This window comes from Toxoplasma gondii, chromosome VIII (genome assembly GCF_000006565.2).
Source record: "Toxoplasma gondii ME49 chromosome VIII, whole genome shotgun sequence".
NCBI classification, from domain to species: domain Eukaryota; phylum Apicomplexa; class Conoidasida; order Eucoccidiorida; family Sarcocystidae; genus Toxoplasma; species Toxoplasma gondii.
In genome coordinates this window covers 4,105,591-4,128,454 of record NC_031476.1, presented here as the reverse complement: position 1 = coordinate 4,128,454, position 22,864 = coordinate 4,105,591, and the positions used below count along the sequence as shown (strand labels likewise).

Here is a 22,864-nt window from a genome sequence, read left to right as displayed (position 1 = left end):
AGTTTTTTTCGCTGGCTGCAGGAATGTATTTTTGTACAGAACTACAATTTAAAATGTGAGCACTGTTATTAATATATACAATTGAGCATGAACAGTGAACAACGGTTAACCGTGTACATACATCTGGAACGTGTGACTTCTTTGCTTTTTCAATAACCGGCACCAGGTGGCTTTGACAAGACCTCAGTTGCCGTGTCGTTTTGCTGCATACGGAGCTACATCGCTTTTGATCGGCACACCGAACGGTGCATTCAACGCGTCTGGTTGCTTTGGCTGGTCTTTGTCTCTTCGCGCAAGGGCAGAAAGGGGCAGATGGGTTGAAAACGTGATCCTGAATCCCTCTATATTTGGTAGTCTCGTTGATGAACGCTGACGTGGAACTAGAGCGTCGGGGACAAATGGAGCGTTAATGGAGACGCGGCCACGCTGGCAGTCTGTCTAAGAAATTGATTAGAAAGAGTGTTTGGTTTGAGGTAGCAATCCAGTGAAAAAAACCACATTCACACCGGCCTTCTACGAGGCAGACTGGAGAGCAAGGAACGTGGCTCACCTTGTGACTTCTCCCTACTCGCCCGCCCACGCTGAAGAGTGCAGATCGCGATACATGCCACTATACGCGTAGAATCTTCGCAAGCAACAGAATCTCCTCTATCACGCATCACTTTTTCGCGGGCTTCTTCTTGTGAGGCTGCGGCGCCGGAGGCTGAGTGACGGGGAGTTCGACGCATTTTTCTTCGTATGCCTTCTCATAGCAGTCGTACGGCACAGTTTGAGTTGAGTCGCGGAAGCAGGTCCCCAGCCGTTCGGTGGGCATATTTTGGCATTGAATAGCGGGTTCGGTTTTCGAACAAGGATACTCCTCGACCTCTTCGATAACCGTCGAACAGAGGCCCATTGTATATATGGGGACATTGACGCACTTCTCCTCCGTTGTGTGGTCGTGGCAGGGGATGTCTATTTGTGTCTCCTGCTCTTCCAAACACGGTTGGGAAACTAACTGTTCTTTGTCGTGGCATACCTCTTGAAATTCTTGGCGGCTGCATGCTTTCGCTTCCGTTTCGAATATCGTAGCTTGGCAGACATTCCTTCTAGGGCGCTTGACTTCATAGCAGCGCTCGGCGAACTCCTGCTTCGGGCACGGGTAGGTCTCTATTTTCGTCTCAAATCGATATCCTTTTTTCGTTACATGACGCGGAACGTCGTTGCAGACTTCCTCCTCCTTCTGGCTGTTGCACGGAACCTCTACGTTCTTCGAAACTTGTCGAGAGCACATCTTCGGGACAGACACAGATTCCATACCGCAGCTCTCGTCGGGAACCTGTCGGTTGCACATTTGAGTAACTTGGCGAGTCACGTCTCGCGAACAAACTTTCGGGACGACCACAGCGACCTCCTCCGTACAGGGGTAAGTTTCAATCTCCTCAGTGATCATTTCTACAGTCTGACATAAACTTCCTTTCTTTTGCGGCCCCAAACGACGGAGTTTCTTGCTTGTTGGATGGTGTTCATACTTCTTCGGTTGCGGGGCACCACAACGCTCAACGGCGGTCTTCCTTGGAACCCGGCGGGAACACGTCTTCGAAACATGTTCCATGCGGGTTTCACTGCAGTCGTACGTTTCCTGGGCGACAATCGGCTTCTGACAAGGCTCCTGAACCACCTTGGATGTCGGCGTACATCTTTTTTCCCACTTTGTCTCAGGGCACGGATACTGCTCCTCTTCCAGAATCGTCTTCATGCACACACCTTTCTTTGTATGCATTTTCTTCGAACACTGTTTTTCGGCAACAGTCTCGTTGTAGTCGTATGGGACAGGGACTTGCACTTCTCGTGTGCACTCCGCTTCATATTCATGCATTTCAACGTCGCATTCCATAGCCGCCTCCGTCCCCCAACACTCGTACTCCTCAGTGACAGCCTTTGACTCGTAACAAGTATCCGGAACAGCACGGGATTGAACCTCACATTCGGGCATGACGAGCGTTTTCGGGCAGCTACTCAGGACTTTTTCCCTCTTTGTCTTCTTGCATGTTTTTGCAATGGTAACGGGCATCTGGGAACACAGTCTCTGATTCTGTGCCTTTGGACACTCATACTGAACCTCTCGTGGGACAATGCGATAGCAGGTGTCCGGCGTTTCCTGCTGGACAGCTCGACAGACCTCCTGAGAACCCGCTGAAGGACAATCGTACGGACTACTCACAATCTCGTCTTTGTAGCAGGTCTTGTTGATACTGTATGGGACTTGGAAACACTCCGTGACGATCTGAACTGGAAGTGGGGGTACGGTTGTCGTTGTTGTGTACCCGCCTTTCTTGCCGCCATGGTATTTTGGGGAATACTGGTCCTGAGCCCCTTCATACTGGAAATATTGGGAATTGCCATGTTGATTGTAGTGCCCGCCACCTTCGTAACGATCTGATGCTCGAGCTGTGAATGCCGACGCACGTTGCTGGAGTGTTTGCCCGCGTCTCGTGGGCCCGGCAGTAACTTCTTGAAGGAAAGGAATACCAAGGGCGAAAACTGTCAGTCCTGGGACTGCGACAGCAGCTACAAGCTTCATGATGCTGTCGTGTGAGGTAGCGAAACGGAAGACGTAGATGGTGGCGAACAAGCTTTTCCCTTGCCACGTTTTATGCCAAGAATCCAGGAGACGGATAGACAAGAGCAAAGAGTCACAGAACTGACGCTTCGCCGATTAAGTTGCGGGCCGAGCATATCTCTCCGAGTGAGAGCGGTGCTCTCGAGGCCGCGCTGATACGACCCTCCGCCGATGCCCGTATGCGACCAAGGATCAACAAGCTGTAAGGATAGTATCGTAGCTCGACAGTACTCTTCAGAGTAAAAACCGTGTAAATGCCGTCTGCGAACCCCGGAACGCATGTGCGATTCTGCTTTGCGTTATGTGACGTGTCAGTCCAACAAACGGTCTGGAATAACCATTTGCATTCAGTCTGTTCGTTGCTGGCCGCCACAGTTCATCAGAAGGTGGGTAGGAGTTTTCGGCAGCGACATACGAGGTTTCATGAGAGCATTTTTTTCCGTACCTACCACTGACGAACCAAAGAATAGTAGCGAAGCACACCATCCGTTTGTAGACACAGCAGTTCTCAACGCCGTGACGTAGCAGTTTCCCATCCAATGATGCGCGTGCAGATTTCAGCCAACACCAGATTGATGACGTACAGTGTTCCTGTAGACGGAGGGGACTCGTTTTATTGTAGTATCCACATCGGTGAGACAAGGGGGCATATGGTTTCAAATGTAGCCTGAAGGATGTTTCCTCTCGTAGTGTCGTTTGACGTGTTCCGATGATCTGAAGTCAATACTTTACGAGTTGCTCGAATTTCGTGACTTCGGTGAATTCATGCGAGAAAATTTCCTTTAAGTGGAAGGCGACCTGGACAAGTATCAGGATGTATTTCCTTTCTGTCATAGCAGAAAATGTCATGTCCACGTAGATCAATAAGCTGGAGTATGAGGCTGGGGGACGCGTGAGGACGGCGTCATCCTCTCAACTGCATCACCGGATGCGCGTTAGTACGCGGGGGGCAACACGCCCGTGCTGTCGTGTTGTCTACCAGACTGTCAAAAAACAGTGATGGTGTGGTTCCGTCATGCATCTCCATACGTTGTTGCTCTGATGCTAGATTTCCGCGGAGTCTCGTGACGGATGAAATTGCAAAAAGTGCGAGTTCCAGCTGCTTGCGCTACACGTTTTACGTTCATGAATTCCGACATCGACGAGTCTTTTGACTGGGATTCCTAAAACGGTTGATGACCGCGAAACCTCGTTAATGTGTTGAAAGTGGAAAGACGAGATTACGGCAAAATCCCTCGAATTGCTTGGCTGGTGAGTGATCGTCGCTTTAGTCGCGATCATGAGGATCTTGCTCAAACTCGTAACGCCATTGAACCCTCTCTGTGGTGGCATTTCCGCTTTCATGCCTCGTGCTGCTGTCTGTATGGCTACTTTTGGCGTAGCTCCTCGTATTATATTAGTGTGTAGTTCGCTGTCTTCAGTAAGTGAAAGAATTAGTCGTCCATTTGCATGCTATTTACGCGACCCCTCAACGCTCATCAGCCCCGGAAATGCTGTCGAAAGCTTTCGCGAACCGTTCACATCGGAGACGAACTTCGATAACAAATGCAAATATTCGCAGATAAACGGCAAATGCAGACCAGTCGTCTTTGTTGAAGGGTCAGACTGGATCGATGCGGGAGCCCTGTGTCGGTGCTGTGTGAACAGCAATTCGCGCACATCCTTGATCTTGAAAATTGTTGCTCTGGTTGTTGTACACTGCTCGGCCTGTGCAGATATTATTGCTTACTTGATACCATCATAAAAATAATAGATGCGATGGAAGAAAGCTTTAAGGTCACCTTCAGGTCCAGGCCTGTCCCTGAAGTGAAACGATAATCTTCCCTGACAGTTTTTGGAAACTCGAATCGCTTTGGGAAATTGATCAAGAATTTAAGTAGTCATCCATACAAATAAAGTCGCAACGTATATGCGTATGCTGTTGAACACCCATGCAAGTCTCGTCATGAGCCGCTTATTTGTAACAATCTTGTTGACTTGGCATACAGTCCGTGTCGGGAGGAGACAGGCATTTGTGTTTTCGTTGGTTGTGCAACTTTGATCCATGTTGGGATAGTTGAGCTGATCCGAGGAGATATTTGTTCAAGAGAACGAAGCAGCAGAAGTCTCAGCAACCACTTCAAGGAAGTCAGAACACGAACTGCTCTGCCAACAACGATGAACAGCACTCACTCGGGCTCTTCAGAACTGGCCAATGGGTCGCGTTCTGATGGTGGCCCAGATAAAGGCAATAATGCTTTCTCTGCTGTGTCTGCCGAACAAAACTCTCTCTTGATTTTCCATATCGATGCGGACAATGCTGTTGTTCTTTCTACACGTTTCTCGACGCAAGGACAGGCAGATGCGGCGACAGAAAGGAAGGAAGTTCCTGCAATTCAAGCCTGTTCTGCCAAAGACTTTGCTTCACATCTCCTGGCCGAATTTATGTGGGGGACGCTGGACGCAGAAACAGGAAAATGGGTCCCAGTGAGTACTATTAGATTTTGAGGCGTGAACCCATACCTCAGCCAAGATTCAATTAGGAAGTCAAGGCGAATGAGATTTCTTCACACACACACAACACAACACCAACTTGCATGAGTCATAGCGAAGATACACGTCCGCCTCAACATCGAATACAAATAGACTCCGTCTAATACGAATTCTGTACCTTTTGATCCCGAGCATTATGCAAAAAAGCGAGACATACTTACCGGAGGCAGAGTAGGTCGGGCCGAAAACTGGGTGCAGCGTTGTAATAGGTGTGTGTCGTGCCAACCAGGAAGCAAAGAAAGAGATAACGGTTTCCTCTTCGTGTTAATCCTCCTCAGGTCAGCGAGACTCCATCCTGCGAGCCACCTTTTGGAGATGATAGCCTCATTACTTTCGGACAGTTTCTTCGGACACGAAATACCGCAGCGGAGCCTGGCAATCCTGTAGTACGTTTACTTCAATTCCGTGATAATGGCCGAACAGTTCCCACCTTACGAGGCTTGGGGGCTCTGTACATGCTTCCGGTATCTAGAACGGTACTGTACCACACTGGATCAAGCAACGAAGCTTTGTGGTGCTTGTTGTTTGACAACACATATCTGGAAACCACATGATACTAAAATTCACACTTGTGTCACTCAGCTGCTTTTTTCACTTATCCCTCTGCTATAAACATTCCTACCGATCTGGCCATATTATAACCTCTGTCACTCACAACGTGGACGTCCAGTGTCCCCGAATATGCTCTGAAGAAACTGACTTTCTCCCATAGGCTCTGTGTGACTGTTACGCAGCTATAACGGCCTCCACTGCAAGCACTGGATCTATTGACTGATACTTTCATTCAACTTAAATCCTCTGACAACTGGTATTCAGAAACGATGTACAGTGTTTCTTTGCGTTATCGGTTGCAGCGTTGAGGGAACAAACGTTGGCCGACAGACGTCTGCGGCAGGCGTTTTTGTACGCTCAGGTTTGTGAAAACATCCGCAGAGCTCTTCAATCATTCGGTCAGCTGGAGACGAAGAACAAGCTACAGCAGAAATACAGAAGAAAAAAGAATCAGCTGGAAGCTTGTGTTGAAGGAAACACCGACAGAGATTGCCTGAAAGAAAGCAAGTTCGGTGATGCTAAACCCGAGGTTTTGAATGGCGTTCACACTCAGCTCATGAAGCGAATGGCACTACCCCTTACGGTGCGCCTTGGACTCGGATGCGAGATTCCCGACGCAGGAGAAATTTTGAAGCCTCTAAATACCTCAATCGACGGGCAAGTAAGTTTCGTGTCACACATATCGAGAAGTTTTACTGGAGACGTGTGGAGTAGGCGTTCGTCTCTAAATAACGACAGTTGGTTGCTGCTCATGAGCATACGATGTATATGCATACAATTTTAACTTGAGAGGGGGGTGAAGGAATATAGACTATAGGTTACACAGACGCCGGCGAATTCATGAGAAACGAATAACGACGACCAATACTGGGTACAGAGGAAACAAGATACGTAGACGAATACCAGGTTATTCGTGTATCGAAAGACAACCACTTTGCTAGACGCGTGACTGGTTGCAAAAACATACTGAGCGATAGCTGATTCAAGCTGTATGGGGACATAAACGAACGTGGTTATGCTTCTTTGGCGTATTCTGGTAACAGCGACACGCACACGACAGCGATCACTGGTTGTGGTTACCTTCGGATATCGCAAGGGTTGTCTTCATGTGGATATACAACAAGAAGCCAAAACACGATCCCTGCTGGAACTGTGCCTCTGCAGGGATCTGGCGGCGACAGTTTGGTGCGGGATTCTTCTGTTGGCGCTTCTCCTCCTGCTTTTAGAACCGCGCATGCAAGTCGAGCGGAAAATGCCTCCACCATTTCGAAGGGCGATCCCTCAACTCCGGGTTTGGCTGAGGGGGTAGCAGCCGCGCATACGGCAAGGCTGAACAGCGGATATTGGTATACGATGCCGCAGTGGTTCCACACTTTATTCAGAATGATTAGGGAAAAGGTGGATTTTAGGCTTGTATTCTATACAAGGGACCACGCCAATGGTGAACACATCCGCAGCCTCGTGCGAGAAATCAATGACTTATGTGAAGGGAATCATCCTGCCTTCAACGGCGAGAACCGAACGAAGCAGGTACGTGCTCTCGGGCGTGCAGATGCGCTCCTTTCACTTTACCGTCTTGCAACTCTTTCCCTTCTCACACCTTTTTTTTGTGATGTGGTTGTCGTATCGATTCCTCTCCCTGTGACACAGTGCACGTCAATAGACACAGCCCATCCTTTCCTGGGAGGGGGTCGCATTTGCTCATCTCCATAGGTGTCGATGTTATACGTGGTTCCGTGGAAGTTGTACGTTTCTGTCTGCTAAGGTGCTTCCTCCTCTCTCATCTCTATGCTTCTGTTCCTTCTTCGATTAGGTGTTTCTGGACGGGCGAAAAAGATCCAGAGACCTCCGTATTTCAGACTGTCAGATCGGCTCGCTCTCCCTTACAGACGCCAGGGGTACCACGCCGCAACCGGGACCTTCCCGGGTTTCTTCCTGTTCTGCTTCTCACTGCGTCGAGGAAGGTCCACCGCAGGAAGGCGACAGCACCGACGGGTTATGTAGCAACACTTTGGGAGGCAGCGATACTGTGAAATCAAATGCACTGCACAGGAACCGGCCACAGTGTGCCTACAAACCCGGTGAATATCCGGTGTGGAGACTTAATTTTCCAGGCTCGGATACTCAGTACGAGGGAATTCAAGAGATTTACACAGCCATCACTCACGACATGCTAAAACGCCACAACGTCATATGCTTGTGCTTCGGTACTCCCCCGGCATTCGAAGCTGGTCCTTCGTTTGGTGGCGCCCCCACTCTTGGTCTAAATGGAGATTTCTCTGGGTCAAAAACAAACGTTTCTTCCTTCCCTATCGACGCACCTGTCTGCTTGAGTTCCTATGGTGGGCCAGAACAGGCTGGCGCATCAGACAGTTTGTCCTCTGCGCGCGGCTATCCGGAAGCCACCGTTGGCGATCGTGGCACCTCCTGCCTTCCAAAGTCATCAAAGAGCTCAGCACCTCAGCCACCCGCGCTATGGGAAGAAGGAGTCGAAGACCAGCCGAAAGAGGACACAGTTCAATATGATTCTTCGTCGGCAGCGTCGGGTTGCGTGGCCACAGAAAAAGCAACGCCGCCGGAGCAGACGTGGGGGAATGTTTTTTCAGCTTCCGGCACCGCGACAGGCGATGTAGAAATGAGTACCAAACCATCGAGTTGTCCGTACTCTCTACATGGGGGAGGAACGTTTTCTCCTGATGACGAGACTGCGACTAGCTTATCTCCCCCTTCCTGCTGCAGCTTCTCACTTTCAGCCCCGCTGACGCCGCTTCCTGTTCTGGTAGATCCCGCCGACCTCACGCTTCACAATGTCTGCATTGGTTCGCCTTCTGTACTGTCAGTCTCAGACGGCTTGTCATATGTTTCTACTCTCTCCGTACTCGAAGTTGTACATGGTACTGTACTGTTTGACTCTTTAGCGACGGATAAAGCACCGACACCGTCTTCTGACGCTAACGCTTCCGGCTTCTCTCACGAGTCCAAAAGACGCGAAAGACAACAGCACAACTTACAAAGACACTGTCGCGTCGCTGAGGCATCTGGGTCGCGCTCAGACGCAAATGGGAGGACAAAAATGAATCGATGCAGTTACGGCGTTTTGGAGGCCGAACAGAGTCCCGAGAAGTCTTTACTGGCAAAGGAAAAGAAATTAAGCGCGTATTTAGTCGTAGATCCTGTTTACTCAGTTGTCATGCCTGAGCCGTGCAGCTTGATTGCAAATCTCGACTATTTATGTAACCTGGTACAAGTGACACTTGCCCGGCGTCTTCGACTTCTATCGCCCGGCTCCCAAATCCTACAAACGCGGTGGAAGTCTGTGACCCTTTGGAACGCAGGAAATGTGAGTAGTGACTTTTCGAACTTCTCAGCGAAACAGAAGAACCCAGATGGGTCAACAGCGAACAAAGAGGAGCGTCCCCATCATCCCAGCAGTGTTAACCCACACGCTGATAATAGACGTCCTGTTTCGATGACCAGTTTACCGGGGGAGACGGCCACACATTGTTGTGGACAAGACGAGCTACAACAACGACGGTTTCTGACCTTCCTCGATCCGTTTGTATCTCTTCGTTCCGATGAAATCAAGGCTTTACCGACACGGGATTACCTAAAGGCTACAGTCATCCCCGTTCTCCTTCCAGCAATCGAATCTGTCACAAGAGATAGACCTGATGACCCCGTGTCTTGGATAGCATTTTACCTTCTTCGCCATGCAAAATGTTTCAACAGAATGGAGAGACAGAGGGGGCTCAACAATCCTGCGACTTTCCCCCTCTTCGCTTCGATAGCTGCGACCCCATCAGCCAGTGCTCGAGAGATGAAGCCGTTGCTGATACGGAATGAAAGTAGTGGATCGTCTTTGCCCTCAAGTTCGCCACATGTCACCACTGGTACAAGCGAAAGTACGGCTGGCACACTTAAAAAAATGCAAATGCGTTAAAGGTCGGCGTTAACAGAGGCCTCTTGGCTACAAACAGACTTGGTGACCTTGTGGCCTCGCCATTTCCTAGCACGTACCACAGCGGGATCTGCTTTATTCTATAGTGTTACCTAAACATCCGAAAGCTCGTGGCCTGGGCGTGACCGTGAGAGTACCTGAAACGTATACAAGATAATTTCAACACTATGAAATCCCCTTCGGGGCAACTTGGTCTTTGCGTGGCATATGGTGTCAGAGACCTCTCTTTCACTTTGCAAAAAGTAAATTATGGATAGTGCTGTGTCCGCTCTAGGGAGTGGTGTATTATGCATGGGCGACCGTTGTTAAGCATCGAGAGACTGCCAGCTGAACAAACCATTTGCCCCACTTCTAATTGTGAAAGCCGGCGAATTTATTCATGTTCCAAAAGCAGTTCGCTGTTGTCGTTTCTTCGAGATTCAAGTGATGTCGAGAAACCAGTGATTCAATCTATCCCTTCCAGTCGATGACCTCGCTTTCGCCTGCCTGTTCTGGTTTTTGTTGTTCTTCTCGTGTTATCTCTTGACCCAGTCGGCTTCTCTGTTCCATCGTCGTTATGGATGCAAACTTTTCCCGCTCTCATTGTTCATATTCTGAAGGCCAACACCACTGTGTTTTCTGTTTACGTTTCCCATCCATGAGGAGTCTGACAAAACGAGGAACAGATGATGCGCATGGTAATAGTTTTTTCTGCCTCTGAGCGTGCAAGCCTCAATGGCCCCACCTGATACACTTTTTTCCCTTGAAAGGGTAATCCTACACAGTGACGTAGCCTCAAATTCTATATTTAAAGGCATTTTGACCCAAGTGGGGAAACTGCTTCAAAGAACGTTGATTTGCGACGGGCAACATTAATATCCAGCATACATACACTCTATGTAGGCAAGCAGAAACTAGCCTCCGTATACAGGTCTTTGTAGAAGTAGTCTCCATGTGAACCTGCTGCCGCGACCGTACTCATAACCCTGTTTCGAGTGTTACTTCTTCACAAATATGGAGTCACATTCACGGAACGGTTCCACAAATTATTACATAAATGAGCAGACAACTGATTTTCTGCGGTCAAGGAACAGGAAAGGTAGCAAAGCCAGAACTTCATATCCAGTCATAAATATTCAGAAGAATAGGACCAATTACACTTAACTTTCATTCTCTCTTCGCGCAGCCGAACGGCAACTTGAAACCCCATTCAGTGCCTACAAAAAACACACAATATTACATCCGGATCCAGTAACACGTCATGAAACAGATCATTCATGGTTTGCAAATATAGCTACGTTTCCAGATATCTATCTTTTTACATTCGTATCGATTTGTCTAATCATCCAACACTCTATACGCATATATGCTCTGTAGCCTGCTACCGTCTCTCCTGGATGCTCACGCGCAAAATCCGTTGCTGATTCGGATGATTAGATTTGTCCACCTGCATAAAACTGTCCATAGTTTCAGTCATTGTGTAAACGACTTCACCGCCAGTGTTGCAATAAGCACTTCAGACGACGCTCCTGTTTCTTTGACGGCGTTCATTAGATTCGTATCCGAACCGGATCAAACACACAATCTTGGACTTACTTTCAGTTTCATCGGGTCTCGGGTCAATAAGCTGGACGTTGTTGAATGCGCTGAATCGGATTCTTTTGTTAGATGGTAGTTTTTCCGTGTCATCCTTCGCCGCGTCGACAGCACTCCGTTTTCGCTTTCGGGTTCTTTGCCACTCTTTCGTTTCTCCTGCTTTGCTTGTAATATATGTGGTCTTGGAGATGCTTCGAGGACTACTGTTGTCAGAGCGTGGATGCCTCGAGGAACACGAATACTTCAGAATAGATCTGGACCTCTTTGCCCCTCCGGCGTCCGTTGTGCCTCCTTCAAAGACTTTCACACATTCCCGAGGGATGTCTACAAAGTCAACGGGTACAAGGAAGAAGTTGCTGCCTTCCTGAGACTCTTCGGGCCGAGCCTTCGTTCCTGTTAGCGTGCTATTTTTCGCCCCTCGACGCCTGTCAACGTACCACCGATTCCTATGGAAATCCCTCAGACACCGAACAAGCTCCTCTCGGCTTCTTCCTCGCCTCCCTCTTCTTGAAAAAGAGTGGGCGCCAGGGTCCAAACCCAGAACCTCACAGAGGCTCTGAAGCCGAGGTGCTGTCCATAGAGCTGCGTCGTCAAACATATCGGGATTCAAAACAAAATATGGATCTGGTTTGTCAGAAAGAGCTACTCTGTCGGAGGTTGACGTGGGCGGGACAGAAAAAGACATCTGTGGGAACGCACCACCACCGGGGGCATACGGACGCGTGTGGTCTGTTGGCCTTCGCTCTTCGACTTCTTCTGGCCACTCCCGTTTATCAAGAGTCTCATCTTTATTCGCGTTTGAATCGGAATGATCGCCTGCCTTGTTCGACAATCCTAGACGAAAACAGACGGACCAGTGGCGTGTTCCTTATGGAGAAACCTGATATGAAGGGAACTATGATGGTAGGAACTCAGGAGGCCAACCGCACAAACGGTTCTTTTACCATTCACGCCAGACTGTGCCGGTACCTGGTTGGCTTGTAAGTGTCAAACCACCAATTGTGTATGCATGTATATAAGCGAATGTCTAACGTCTAAGACTATACCTGACACCCCCGCTCGGCGTCTTGGTGCGATGGGGTCTTTGAGGGGGTTCCTGAGAGGTTTGGAAACGAGAAAGACTTCGCCGAGGTCCATTGTGGAGAATGTCTGCCCCACCCTTCCTCTCTCGAGATTGCTTGCCTCCACTTGAGAGCGTCTTTCGCTCGTTCTCCTCGAGAAAAGAGAAGCTAGAATCCTCGTCGGCGACCAGTCTGTGGTTTCTGCAAGACCGACATTTTCCTGGGGTTCTCTTTCCGCAAGCGTGCCTTGAGAATCCATCGATCTTACAGCAAGAGACGCCACTCGATCAAGACTGGAAGCGGAAGCGCCGCTTCCAGGTTTGTTTCCATCTTTGCCTTTATCACCACGAACACCGCTTCTCCCCTTGTCACTTGGCGTACCATCACACCCTGAAGAAGGGTTCTTTTTATTTCCGTCATCCAGCGGACTCCGCCGCAATCTCGGAATAGCAACACCACGCGTTCGTCGCCTGAAGGGGGACGAGTCGAGCTGGGAAGACAAACAGCGATTTCTGTCTTCCGTAGTTCGCATATCCCCAGCCTCCTCAGGAATACTTTGTGAGATAACTGAGGCGACCCCGCGCTCGCAAGCTTTTTTTTCCGTGGAATTCGGAGGCAGACGTGAAGAGGAATGCCTTCTCGACAGAGGGGTCTGAGGGGAAGCGCGTGCTCCGCCGTGCTGACAGCACACATGGTGCCGGGCATCCAGGCTAGGCAATGACATTTTTGACAGCGCCTTCACAGATTTGTACGCGACAAATAGCTCCATTTTCGTGTCAAAACCACTCGCGCAAATGGATAGGTAAGCTTACGCTGGAGTTGGGTCTTCCTATGCATTCTCACTACTTGCAAAGGCAAAGGAGAGACCGACAAGCGCGTTCGTCGACGGCAGCAAGAGACAGCAATTAATCCATCTGAAAGTCTCTATGTCTGTTTCAAGGCAATGTTCGAATAAATACCGACGTATCGATGTGTATGTGACTCAGAGTGCAAACCATAGGCATAGAAGAGCCCTGCACAAGAATTCGCTGAAGAAGAATAAGACGTGACTGGTAATACGTTTAGATCATATGGTTTTGAAGTCATGTTGCGATATGGAAGAGGTGCCCTCAAAAACAGCTGCGATACGCTCCACTTTCGATCCTATAGGTAGGTTTCACGCACGTGATCCACATGAACATATCCTTGATTTTTCCACTCTGTGCAGATCTAATAGTACATGCCTTGCGTTCTGTTGAAACGGTGTCTATCCCGTATCCTATGTCAGAGATGGGGGTCTACTTGTTCTTGCCCCCTTGTCTTCGTTACTCTCTCTCCACGAGACATCCAGGTTCAGTGATCTAGTCCTCTAAAAGCCGTACCCATCCCATTTTCACTTTCATTTAGTAGCTGGGCAAGTTCTGGTTGAATTTCTCAACTTGGCAGGAAATATTGCCCCACTGGAGGACGGACATGTTGCCAAGATTCAGCGAAGACATCCAGGGGGACACAGCGCCAGATGCAGCAGTTCTCTGTTTTACCAGAGACACCCAACAATGTTCTCGTAAAGGAGCAGGCTTCTTGTGTAGTCGTTCCACATCCCTTAGTCCCTGATGTTTATTTGAGAGACAACGAACGCGACATGTTTCCACTTTTCACTTCTCCTCTAGGCGTTCTCTCACGCTCGCCGCTAGAAATCGCGCTGACATCCCCAACCCAGCAACGCGGAAATCGTCAGAAAGACATCTCCCTCGTCTCGTCCAGGGAGGCGCAGCGGAGTAGCGCACGCCGGCTCCGTTTTCTGGCGAACTCAGTAATTTCCTTCCGAAGAAAACAACTGATTCTTCGGCTGTGACGGGCGGCGACGGACGGTTAAACGAGAGACAGAGAATTACGAGAGCCCCCGTTGGGAGGGGATAGCCAGGCACCGAGATTCTCCGTTACTGCGAACATACCTCTCTCAGCTTGTCTATCTAGACAAAAAATTCGATGAAGACATGGAAGGAACAACCATCAAAACGATTTCAAGACGCTCGCCAAAGGCACCCAATGAATCGTGGGGCACTCGCGTGCAGCTGCGAAAAGTTGCGTAGTCAGCGAAGAGTCGATTCACCTCAAAGTTTCGATTTGTTTTCTTGCAGGCCCATGCCATGTCCCCCGCTCCAGTCTCTGCCTTTATCTTCTTCTAGGATGGAGAAAACTGTGGCACTTCGATGTCCCTGCAGATCTCGAGTCTGTGTGGAAGTGATCTTTGTGGTAAATAGCATCTTCTGTCGACCTGAACCGTCTCATGTTCACTCAAGCCAGTTGAGTTTTCAGGCAGAAGAAGTCGACAATGCCAGCGATGATGTCTCACATTTCTTCCGTTCTACTTTATGATCTTTTTAAAGTTCAATCGTCTACAGCCATGCCACAGTGTCCCCGTGCCCCCTTCCCTCTTGAATGAGACATGTAAAACCGTGTTCCGTCGTTTCTTCAGGGATAAGATCTAGGGAACTTGCACTGAGCTCTCGGCCGAAAAGATTGTGTATATCTGTATGAAGATTCATGCCTGAACATGCACAACCAGTGAGAGTGTCTCGCTGCGAGTCTCTGTTCCCCTTCTGTTTCTTCCCTCCGCGTGAGCTGGGTTTTCGGAGGCGAAATCTGACTTCCTTGAAGCGCTTGTAGATGACTTCGCCGATATGACGCGAAAATGTGGACCTCTGGCTACCTCGATCCGCGCCTCTCCTCTGTCCTCTCCAAATACGGAGGGGACGTTTTTTCGAGAGAATCAGACCCCCCTCATGTGCAGCACTACTCCGGAAGCACAGGTGACGCTCTCTCTCCTCCCGAGCAACAAGATGCTCGAAGAATTCAGGAATCAGAAACACAACCATGGGAACCAGAGAGTCCTACCACAAATGGAGAGGCGCCGTTTCGTATTTTGATTCTCTTTGGGTCTTCCGGAGGGACATCGGCGGCAATCGCCTTCTCACTCTTCCACTCTTTGCGTCTGCAACTTCGTAGGGAGGAAGACGCCTACATGCCGAGTGCCGATTTCCCAGTTCAGGAACCGCACAGCGGAGAAAAGACTTTCGTCAAGGAGAGCAAAGGTCCTCAACGTAACGGAGTCGACTTGGAAGGCGGCGCCGACTCTGAAAAGGGAGACTGGACAGGCATATCCTCTTCAGAACATATTCAAGAGGTTGCCGGTGATTCTGCAAGCGCCTCTGATTCTCTCGCGTCGCCCCAGGCCCGTGGTGCCCGTGTCAATGGACAAAAGGGGAAATGTCAGCGACGGGGAGATCGAAGGGAGAGAGGACAAAGTGGAAACGAGAAAAAGGGGAGAGAGGCCTTAGACTCCAGCGACTTCTTCTCCGATGGAGGTCGCGCTGCAGAGACAGCTCTCGGACGCGCCAGGAGAAGAGTGAAAGAGACACAAGAGCCTGTGGCCTCTGGCCTCTCCAGCCGAAAACTATGGTTCCTTGACCGTGCCTACAGCGGCGGCGTTGAGGTTCTTATTCAGTCGATGGAGTTTTTCTCTTTCGACGATCTCCTTGCGTTGAGTGAGGGCTCGGCTTTGCCGTTCGAAGCATCGCAAGGGATCTCCTCGAATCAGAGATCCACCGCTGCGTCTCACCTAATACCCCCCCTTTCCTGCTCTCCTCCAGGATACTCTTCTGCCTTTCTCTCCGCGTCCGTCAACTCCGCCTCTTCTTCGTCGCCGACGCGTCTGCTTATTCTCTTTTGCCTCGCGACGGGTGCGCAAGGCTCGCCGCCGTCCACAGCTGCTGCGTTCTGTGCAGAAGCAGAGGAAGCGACGAAAGACTTTCGAGTTGGAAAAAATACTTTGTCGAGATGCTTCGTTGCAGGGATTGGCTGTGGCAGCTCGGAGTATCCTCGACCGACCTTCTGTCGCCCTGCGAAAACGTTGTTTAGAAACCTCACTGGGCACCTGGGGGCTCTTCCCCTTCTTTTCCTCCCTCTGACATCGCAGGGAGCGTCTGCGCCTCTCTCGGCTCCGTCGACGCATCGCGCCTCTTCTGCTGTTTCGACGTCGTCTTCGTCTTCACTTCTTCTGCTGTCGGATACGCACACGGAGAGGTCGCTCGAGGCGAAGGTGAAGAACTGGGAAGGAGAGGTTTTGCGGCGTCTCGTAGCCTTCCTCAAGGCCTCTCGAAAAGAACAGATACGTCTGCTGAGTCGGGCAACTGAGCAGAAGAGCGGCAAGCCGAAGGAACTCTCGGGCAAAGCTGGAAGAAAAGCCGGCGCAGCTGAGTGTCGTGCTGGAAGCCACGAGTTGCCAGGCGCGGAGACGATAGACGAACGACATCGAATGCATGCGATCGGTGACGAGAGAGCCACCGGTGAAGGGAGTGACATAGACACCAAGGGTGGGGACCGTGAGCTGCAGAGTACCGTCTTTTCTGAAGACTCCCATTCGTCTTCAGACAGCGGGGGAGAGAGCAGCGATCGCTCTTCGCTCTTCTCGTCAGATGATAATGAGGACGGCGAGGCTCCGGGATGGTCTCCCGGCCTCTCTGTTTTCGCCTCAGGAAAGGAGGCCTCACAGTCTCCTTGTGGAACCCCAGAGGGAAACGCCGATCTGGAAGACATGGTGGAATGTGGGCGAGAAGCGCGGCCTCGTTCCGAGGGCGGGCCAGGATCTCGGGGAAGCGCGGCGAGGGGGAAAAAAGGCAAGTCCGCGGAGAAGAAGGCGATGGTGTCTGAGAAGCAAGCCGCACAGCTGAAGAAGGAAGGGTACAAGTTGATTGGCTCTCACTCGGCTGTGAAGCTTTGTCGGTGGACAAAGTCGCAACTCCGGGGCCGAGGAGGCTGCTACAAACACACGTTTTACGGAATCACTTCCTCACAGTGCATGGAGTTGACACCGTCTCTAGCGTGTGCAAACAAATGCGTCTTCTGCTGGAGACACCACAAAAACCCCGTCGGGACCTCCTGGAGATGGCAACTAGACAACGCCGACTTCATCGTCGAAGAAGGCCTAAAAAACCACTTCGCCGCTATCAAGGAACTCAAAGGTGAGAGTGAAGAAAATGCGTAAATGTAGCTCCAGCGATGAGAACAACAAACAACCACGTTCCTACGAATTGCTGCACGCCGTTACTTCACTGGACTGCTTAAAGCTCCAGAAAAAATACTGTCAGAAAGGCGCAAACTCCTCGAGACAGAGGACGCAACAGCCAGGTCGAGCACTCTTCAGAGAAAGCGAATGCAGGCAGGTAGAGAAATGAACACAGGCAGAGGGGCTCTTTGGGATTTGAGAGGTGACAGATAGACAGAGACAGTGGGGCAGAAAGCGAGACGTCATGGCGAGAGGAGGGAGACGTGGTGAGACTAATCTGTCGTGAGTCTTTCGCGAGAAGGAGGAGCAACACACCCGCGATGCGGACATGAAATGATCGAATTGACCTTGCGGTTCCAGGAAAGGTGACACTGCTTGATGCAGTGTCCACGGAGTGATGATCGTGGATGCATTTGGACCGGGTTCATCCGAACTTCATTTTTTCAGCTTCCAACCGCAGAGACATTCTTGTCGTTGTCCTGGTCTCTCCCCCTCGTCTCCTCTATCCTTGCGAACCGATGAAGTGGTGTGTCCGATTTTGTTTGCCTCTTTCCTCTCCTCTCTATCGTTTCGTCTGGTTGTGTGCGGTTTTCTTTCCTATCATGTCCCTCCTTAGCGCGCCTCAGAGGTGCCTGGTTGGTGGACTTGATTTCTGATTCTATGTCCCCCCATGCGCCCCCATCGTCTACGGGTGTTGCCTCCTGGAGCCTTCCCGGAGTAACTCCGTTCCTTCGCTTTTTTAATGGATTTCTTGTCAGATCCTAGCGTACCCCGCCCCTCCTCCAGCTTCGTTCCATTTTCAGTCGTCTCATCCTTTGACTTTTCTTCCTTCCAGGCATGGCAGAAGTCAACGAGGAGCGTCTTGCCTCAGCAAGGGCAGAAGTTCGTCACTGCGCCTTGTCGTTGGTCGGCGAACCTATCATGTACCCGCGGATCGCTGAGCTGGTGAAGCTTCTTCACCATCAGCATATTTCCACATTTCTCGTGAGTTTACTTTCTTCCAAGAGTCCGCATCCACTTTGATGCATGTGCCGCTATAGCCGCGTTCACATTTGAACTTAATCTGCTTATGCGGAAGCCACATGGGCATCGTTCTGTGCAGTCTGCAGGGCTGATCCTCCGAGGACGTGAGGGCAGGTGCCTCAGCAGCAAATCAGGGGGCTCACGTGCCTCTTCGGCGTAAGCGAGAGTGCTGCTGAATGTTTCATGCAGTTTTTATCGGGCAATGCTTAGCTGTGTGTAACCAAGAAATTGAAAGATACCCTATGAGATGGTTCATCTTCACCCACAGAGAGTCACTCGGCTTTTAAAGCGAACGCTGCCCCTGCAGTGAGCGCTTCGTATTTTTCGTCGATTTCTTTCGTTCCTCTAGTGTCCATGTGTCTGTCTGTCTCCGTCGCCCCCTGGTTTACCTTGTGCTTTCGCCTTTGATCTCCTCGGTGTATACAGGTGACAAACGCACAGTTTCCTGAGGCTCTGCGAACCTTGCCGCCAGTCACGCAGCTGTACGTGTCTGTAGACGCCGCGAATCCCAAAGATCTCAAGACACTTGGTGAGAGCCGCTTAAATCGTCAACTCTAAACCGCAGCTTAGAATGCCCAGATATATCGGATGCCCATAACGAGAGATGCAGAGGAACTGTCGTCATGTACTGCTTCAGTGTTTTCATGTTTCGCTCGCTTCCGACTCGGAAGTGCGCGGAGGCTCCAGGCACTGAAGCCCATTCTCCCCTAGACGATCGTCGTGTGATGACTGAGAGGAAGCCTTCTTTTCGTGAGAGAAGAACAGAGCCGAAGTATCCAAGATGTACCCGCATCTCAGCTGCTCTGCCGCTTTCTGCAGAGGTGCATGCAGAGTTCGATACACACAAGTATTTTCTTCTTGGTAGACATCTCTGATGGTGTATACGCCACGAGAGGGCCTCTCAAGCGGTCTAGGTGATTGTCTGTCTCTCGTACCCCGCATGCACCTATTTGGTGCAGAAGCGCTAGTCGCCCACGGACACTCCTTTCTAGGTTTTTTGGCGTTTCCATTTTCCCCAGTTTCTGCGAGTTGCATCTGTGCTGAGAGGTTGCACGCGCCTTTTCCGACTGCTGTTTCGATCTGTGCCAACGCGGCTTCACACCATCCGAAGCGTTGCATTTCGCCTTGCAGACCAACCGCTGTTTGCGGACTACTGGGAGCGCTTCCTTTTTTGCCTCGACCTTCTGAAAGAGAAACGGCAGCGGACGGTGTATCGCTTGACTCTCGTCGGGGGGTACAACATGGACGACCCTTCTGCAAATGTTTCCAAAGAATGTCACACTGGCGCAAAACCACAAGGCAGTTCAGCTGCTGCCTCCGCTGTTGGAGAAAACTCCATAAATGAGGTTGAACGCATGTGCTGTCGACCGGCGACCTCTGGAAACAAAGACGACTATGCCGAGACTGCCTGCGGGTGCTTGTCTCCTCGGACCGAAGGCGGCCAGGAAAAGTCGCCGGGAGAGGAGACACCTCAGAGTCGGGCTGCGATCCGAGAGGAGACAACTGGTGAAAAAGCCGACAAAGAACGGGGCAAAACGAAGACAGAGGGACAGTCTCTCACAGATCGCTCGGCAGCAGCATATGCGCGGTTGGTCTTGCGAGGATCGCCCGATCTCATTGAAGTCAAGGCTGTGACTTACGCAGGAACGTCGAAGCACTCCAAATTAACCATGAAAAATATTCCGTGGCATGACGAGGTCAGTCTGATTTATATCCACGGAAAGGGAACTGGCATCGCCATGCCAAAAACTCATGCACATCTGCATGCGCATGCCTACATTTGCCGGAGTGCGTACAACGGGACATTCTGTTTTGGAATCGCGAGACATAGAGAGCCTTGCGGAACTTCCAGTGCATGTAATTCCTGTCGCTTACGCTCCGTTTTTCTTCCTCATCGTGAGTGACGCGTTTCTGCATTTAACGTATATTTTTATGCATGAATACAGGTATTCGTTTCCGTAAAAATGTACATATAGACATGTATATGACGAGGACCTGTCCACATATAGAGACAGAAGTGACAGTTTGCCAAGGGTTTGCTTGGTCCCTGGTGGTACGCGCTTGTCTCTTACAGGTTTTTGTGCGTGTATGTCACCATTTGCTATTTCCCCTGTCGCAAGTAGCGGCATCTTTCATGTAGCGGTATATCCATCGCCGATTCTCGTCTGCGGACAACCTTCCCGTACCTTCGTATTTGCCTTTTATATTTATATTTGAACAACACTCCTGTTAAACCTTTCTGCAGCCCCCTCACTTTCGCGGCCTTCGCTCGCTCTCGGCTGTCGCGATCTCGTTGTTCCGTTTGTTCTTCTCATCTGTGATCGCTCCGGCCGTCACCCTGTGCCTTTTCCTCGCGTTTGCGTTTCTCCTTTCTTTGGCGCTCTTTCCGCCCTCATCTTACGTCTGTTCTCGGCAGGGTTTAATCGCTTTCTCGCTGCGGTTTCCTCCGTTGGCCTCAGGTTGTTGCCTTCTGTCAAACTCTCTGCGACGCCCTACCTACGGGGGACTATGCGATTGCATGCGAGCATCGCCACTCGTGTTGTGTTCTCATCGCCAAAACTTCGTAAGTACGGAGTCCCTGGCGGCATAGCCTTGATCTGCCTGTATCAATATATATATATATATATATATATATACATATATATATATACCTATAGGTGCGAATACATGAATATAATCTAGTGTGTTTTACTGATTGAGTGATCCGCGTGGATACGTACGGAGGGAAGGCAAGAAATTATATGCTCAGTATACCTATCTGTCTATATGTACTGGGGGGGAGACAGCGATTCATAGTACCCTTGCCATGCATATTTTTATTTACACACATCCAAGAGGTCTACGTAGAACTATTATCATGGCCACTTCGTGTTTAACGCTTATGTATCTATGTAAATATTACATCTATATTGTGGAAAAGTAGTAATGAATCACATGGCGCACCATGCGGCGTCTGCCTCGTTGGTCTCAGTTGCCCCTCTGCAAATCCATGGGTCTGAATGTGATATTCCAGAAACGCTTTTTCTTGGCCTTGATTGTGGGATGGACAGATATCGAAGGGACGGTGTATGGCACACGTGGATTGATTACGACAAATTTCACCAGCTGGTAAGGCTTCGGAGCAGCTTCTCTTTAACTGCATTTCTGTCGAGCTTCACGCTTCGCCGGAGTGTTAGTCATTTGGCGCATTCCGTGACGAATGCCATTTCCCCCTTTCGCTTCTCTGCCGTGTGCCTACCGTCTTTCCTCTACCTTTCTTCTCTCTCCTCTTCGAGTTTGGTGCGTCTGTCGTTTCGTGCTGTGCGGAGATCTCCGTTGAGGGCGCGTCTGGTTGTACGGGTCAAGCAGGAAATTAGCAAATTACACACGCATGCGACGTGAATAGAAAACAGGCACATCGAGGTCGATTGACAACTCATATCCCCACCTTACTTAATAGACGTGTCTTGCACCTGTTTCGGTATTTGCTGTCGGCTGTATATCTTTTTCTGTTGTCTTCTCACTATTTTTTCCAGGCAACCAGTGGCAACACAACCTTCACCGGATTTGACTACTGCGCGCCAACGCCTTCTTGGGCTGTCTATGGAAGTGCCGAAGCGGGGTTCAGCCCGTTGGAGAAAAGGTACGAGAGTCTCTATATTCGTGGGTCATTATCCACACTGTGTCGACAAAGTGTGCATCCTTGCCTGGTCGTTGTTTGTAGGATATCAGTGTGCCAGGAGCCATGTGAACTGTAATGCATAACGAGGCATTGGACCTAACGTCCGCCATGTCAGGCAGCGCCGAATTTTTCGGTGCCAACGAGGCATACGTCAAGTATTTTGGATGCGTTTGTGTTTCCGCTTTGTCAGTTGCCACGTAGTTTTGAACGGATTCGCCCGTGGTCCATGCATGCGTTTCCAGAAGCAGTCGATCGCCAGTCACTTAGATGAGAGTCTACACGCAGTTCCTGTACACCTTGCGTAATTTTGCCTGCGAACGGACGCACGACTTCCTCCCTCTGCTCGTCGGCTTCGTCAGCTGTGCGTTATCGCAAGAGGATTATTTGTTTATTTGCCATCAAAGAGTCGTCGATTTCATCCTGTGATTTGTTCATTTATGTAGGGTCTTCTCCAAGGGGAAACAGAAGCGCCTCCTCCGCGATAAAGCCCGAACCGAACAGGGGGAAAATGCAAATGGGGCAGACTGAAGCAGAGGGGAGAACCGCAGTGGCGACCTGACACTTTGTTTTGAGGCACATCTCCCTCCCTCAAATATAAACAGGCCAGAGGCCAGACGTTCTGCAGTCATCAGCTGAAGTTTGGTCGCTTGCCTATGAAGGAGCACCTGCCACAGGTTCCATTCTCACTCGTATCCGTCTTGCGGATCACAAAGCTTGTACGGATCTCTAATTTATTTAACTCTTTGTATCGACTAATGTGTCCTGCGCTCACGTTTGTTGACGGTTCTCTCTAAATCCTAAACCCCCAAGGCAGTGCTTTGTATGGAGTCGCTTTCTTTTTATACAGTGGTAA

General features: G+C 50.2%; 4 protein-coding genes across 4 annotated transcripts; 2 read left to right on the top strand and 2 right to left on the bottom strand.

Annotated features, from left to right (window-relative positions):
* Positions 1-35: 35 nt before the first annotated feature.
* TGME49_272240 (Toxoplasma gondii family D protein) lies at positions 36-2,690 on the bottom strand. Its single transcript, XM_002365816.1, has one exon. The coding sequence runs from the start codon at positions 2,561-2,563 to the stop codon at positions 659-661; it is 1,905 nt and encodes a 634-aa protein (XP_002365857.1). The 5' UTR covers positions 2,564-2,690; the 3' UTR covers positions 36-658.
* A 2,069-nt stretch (positions 2,691-4,759) lies between these two features.
* Positions 4,760-9,626, top strand: TGME49_272260 (Dpy-30 motif protein; the record flags this gene model as incomplete). The annotated part of the gene is made up of 5 exons (XM_018781650.1): positions 4,760-5,068; positions 5,413-5,520; positions 6,048-6,347; positions 6,851-7,216; positions 7,500-9,626. 5 exons carry the CDS (start codon positions 4,760-4,762, stop codon positions 9,624-9,626), a joined length of 3,210 nt encoding a protein of 1,069 aa, XP_018636686.1.
* A 1,164-nt stretch (positions 9,627-10,790) lies between these two features.
* TGME49_272265 (hypothetical protein) lies at positions 10,791-11,904 on the bottom strand (the record flags this gene model as incomplete). The annotated part of the gene is made up of 2 exons (XM_018781651.1): positions 10,791-10,840; positions 11,220-11,904. The coding sequence occupies 2 exons, from the start codon at positions 11,902-11,904 to the stop codon at positions 10,791-10,793; spliced, it is 735 nt and encodes a 244-aa protein (XP_018636687.1).
* A 3,050-nt stretch (positions 11,905-14,954) lies between these two features.
* Positions 14,955-22,539, top strand: TGME49_272270 (radical SAM domain-containing protein; the record flags this gene model as incomplete). Its single annotated transcript, XM_018781652.1, has 8 exons — positions 14,955-17,283; positions 18,163-18,311; positions 18,777-18,879; positions 19,482-20,047; positions 20,810-20,913; positions 21,401-21,458; positions 21,866-21,972; positions 22,455-22,539. The coding sequence occupies 8 exons, from the start codon at positions 14,955-14,957 to the stop codon at positions 22,537-22,539; spliced, it is 3,501 nt and encodes a 1,166-aa protein (XP_018636688.1).
* Between the last annotated feature and the right edge of the window lie 325 nt (positions 22,540-22,864).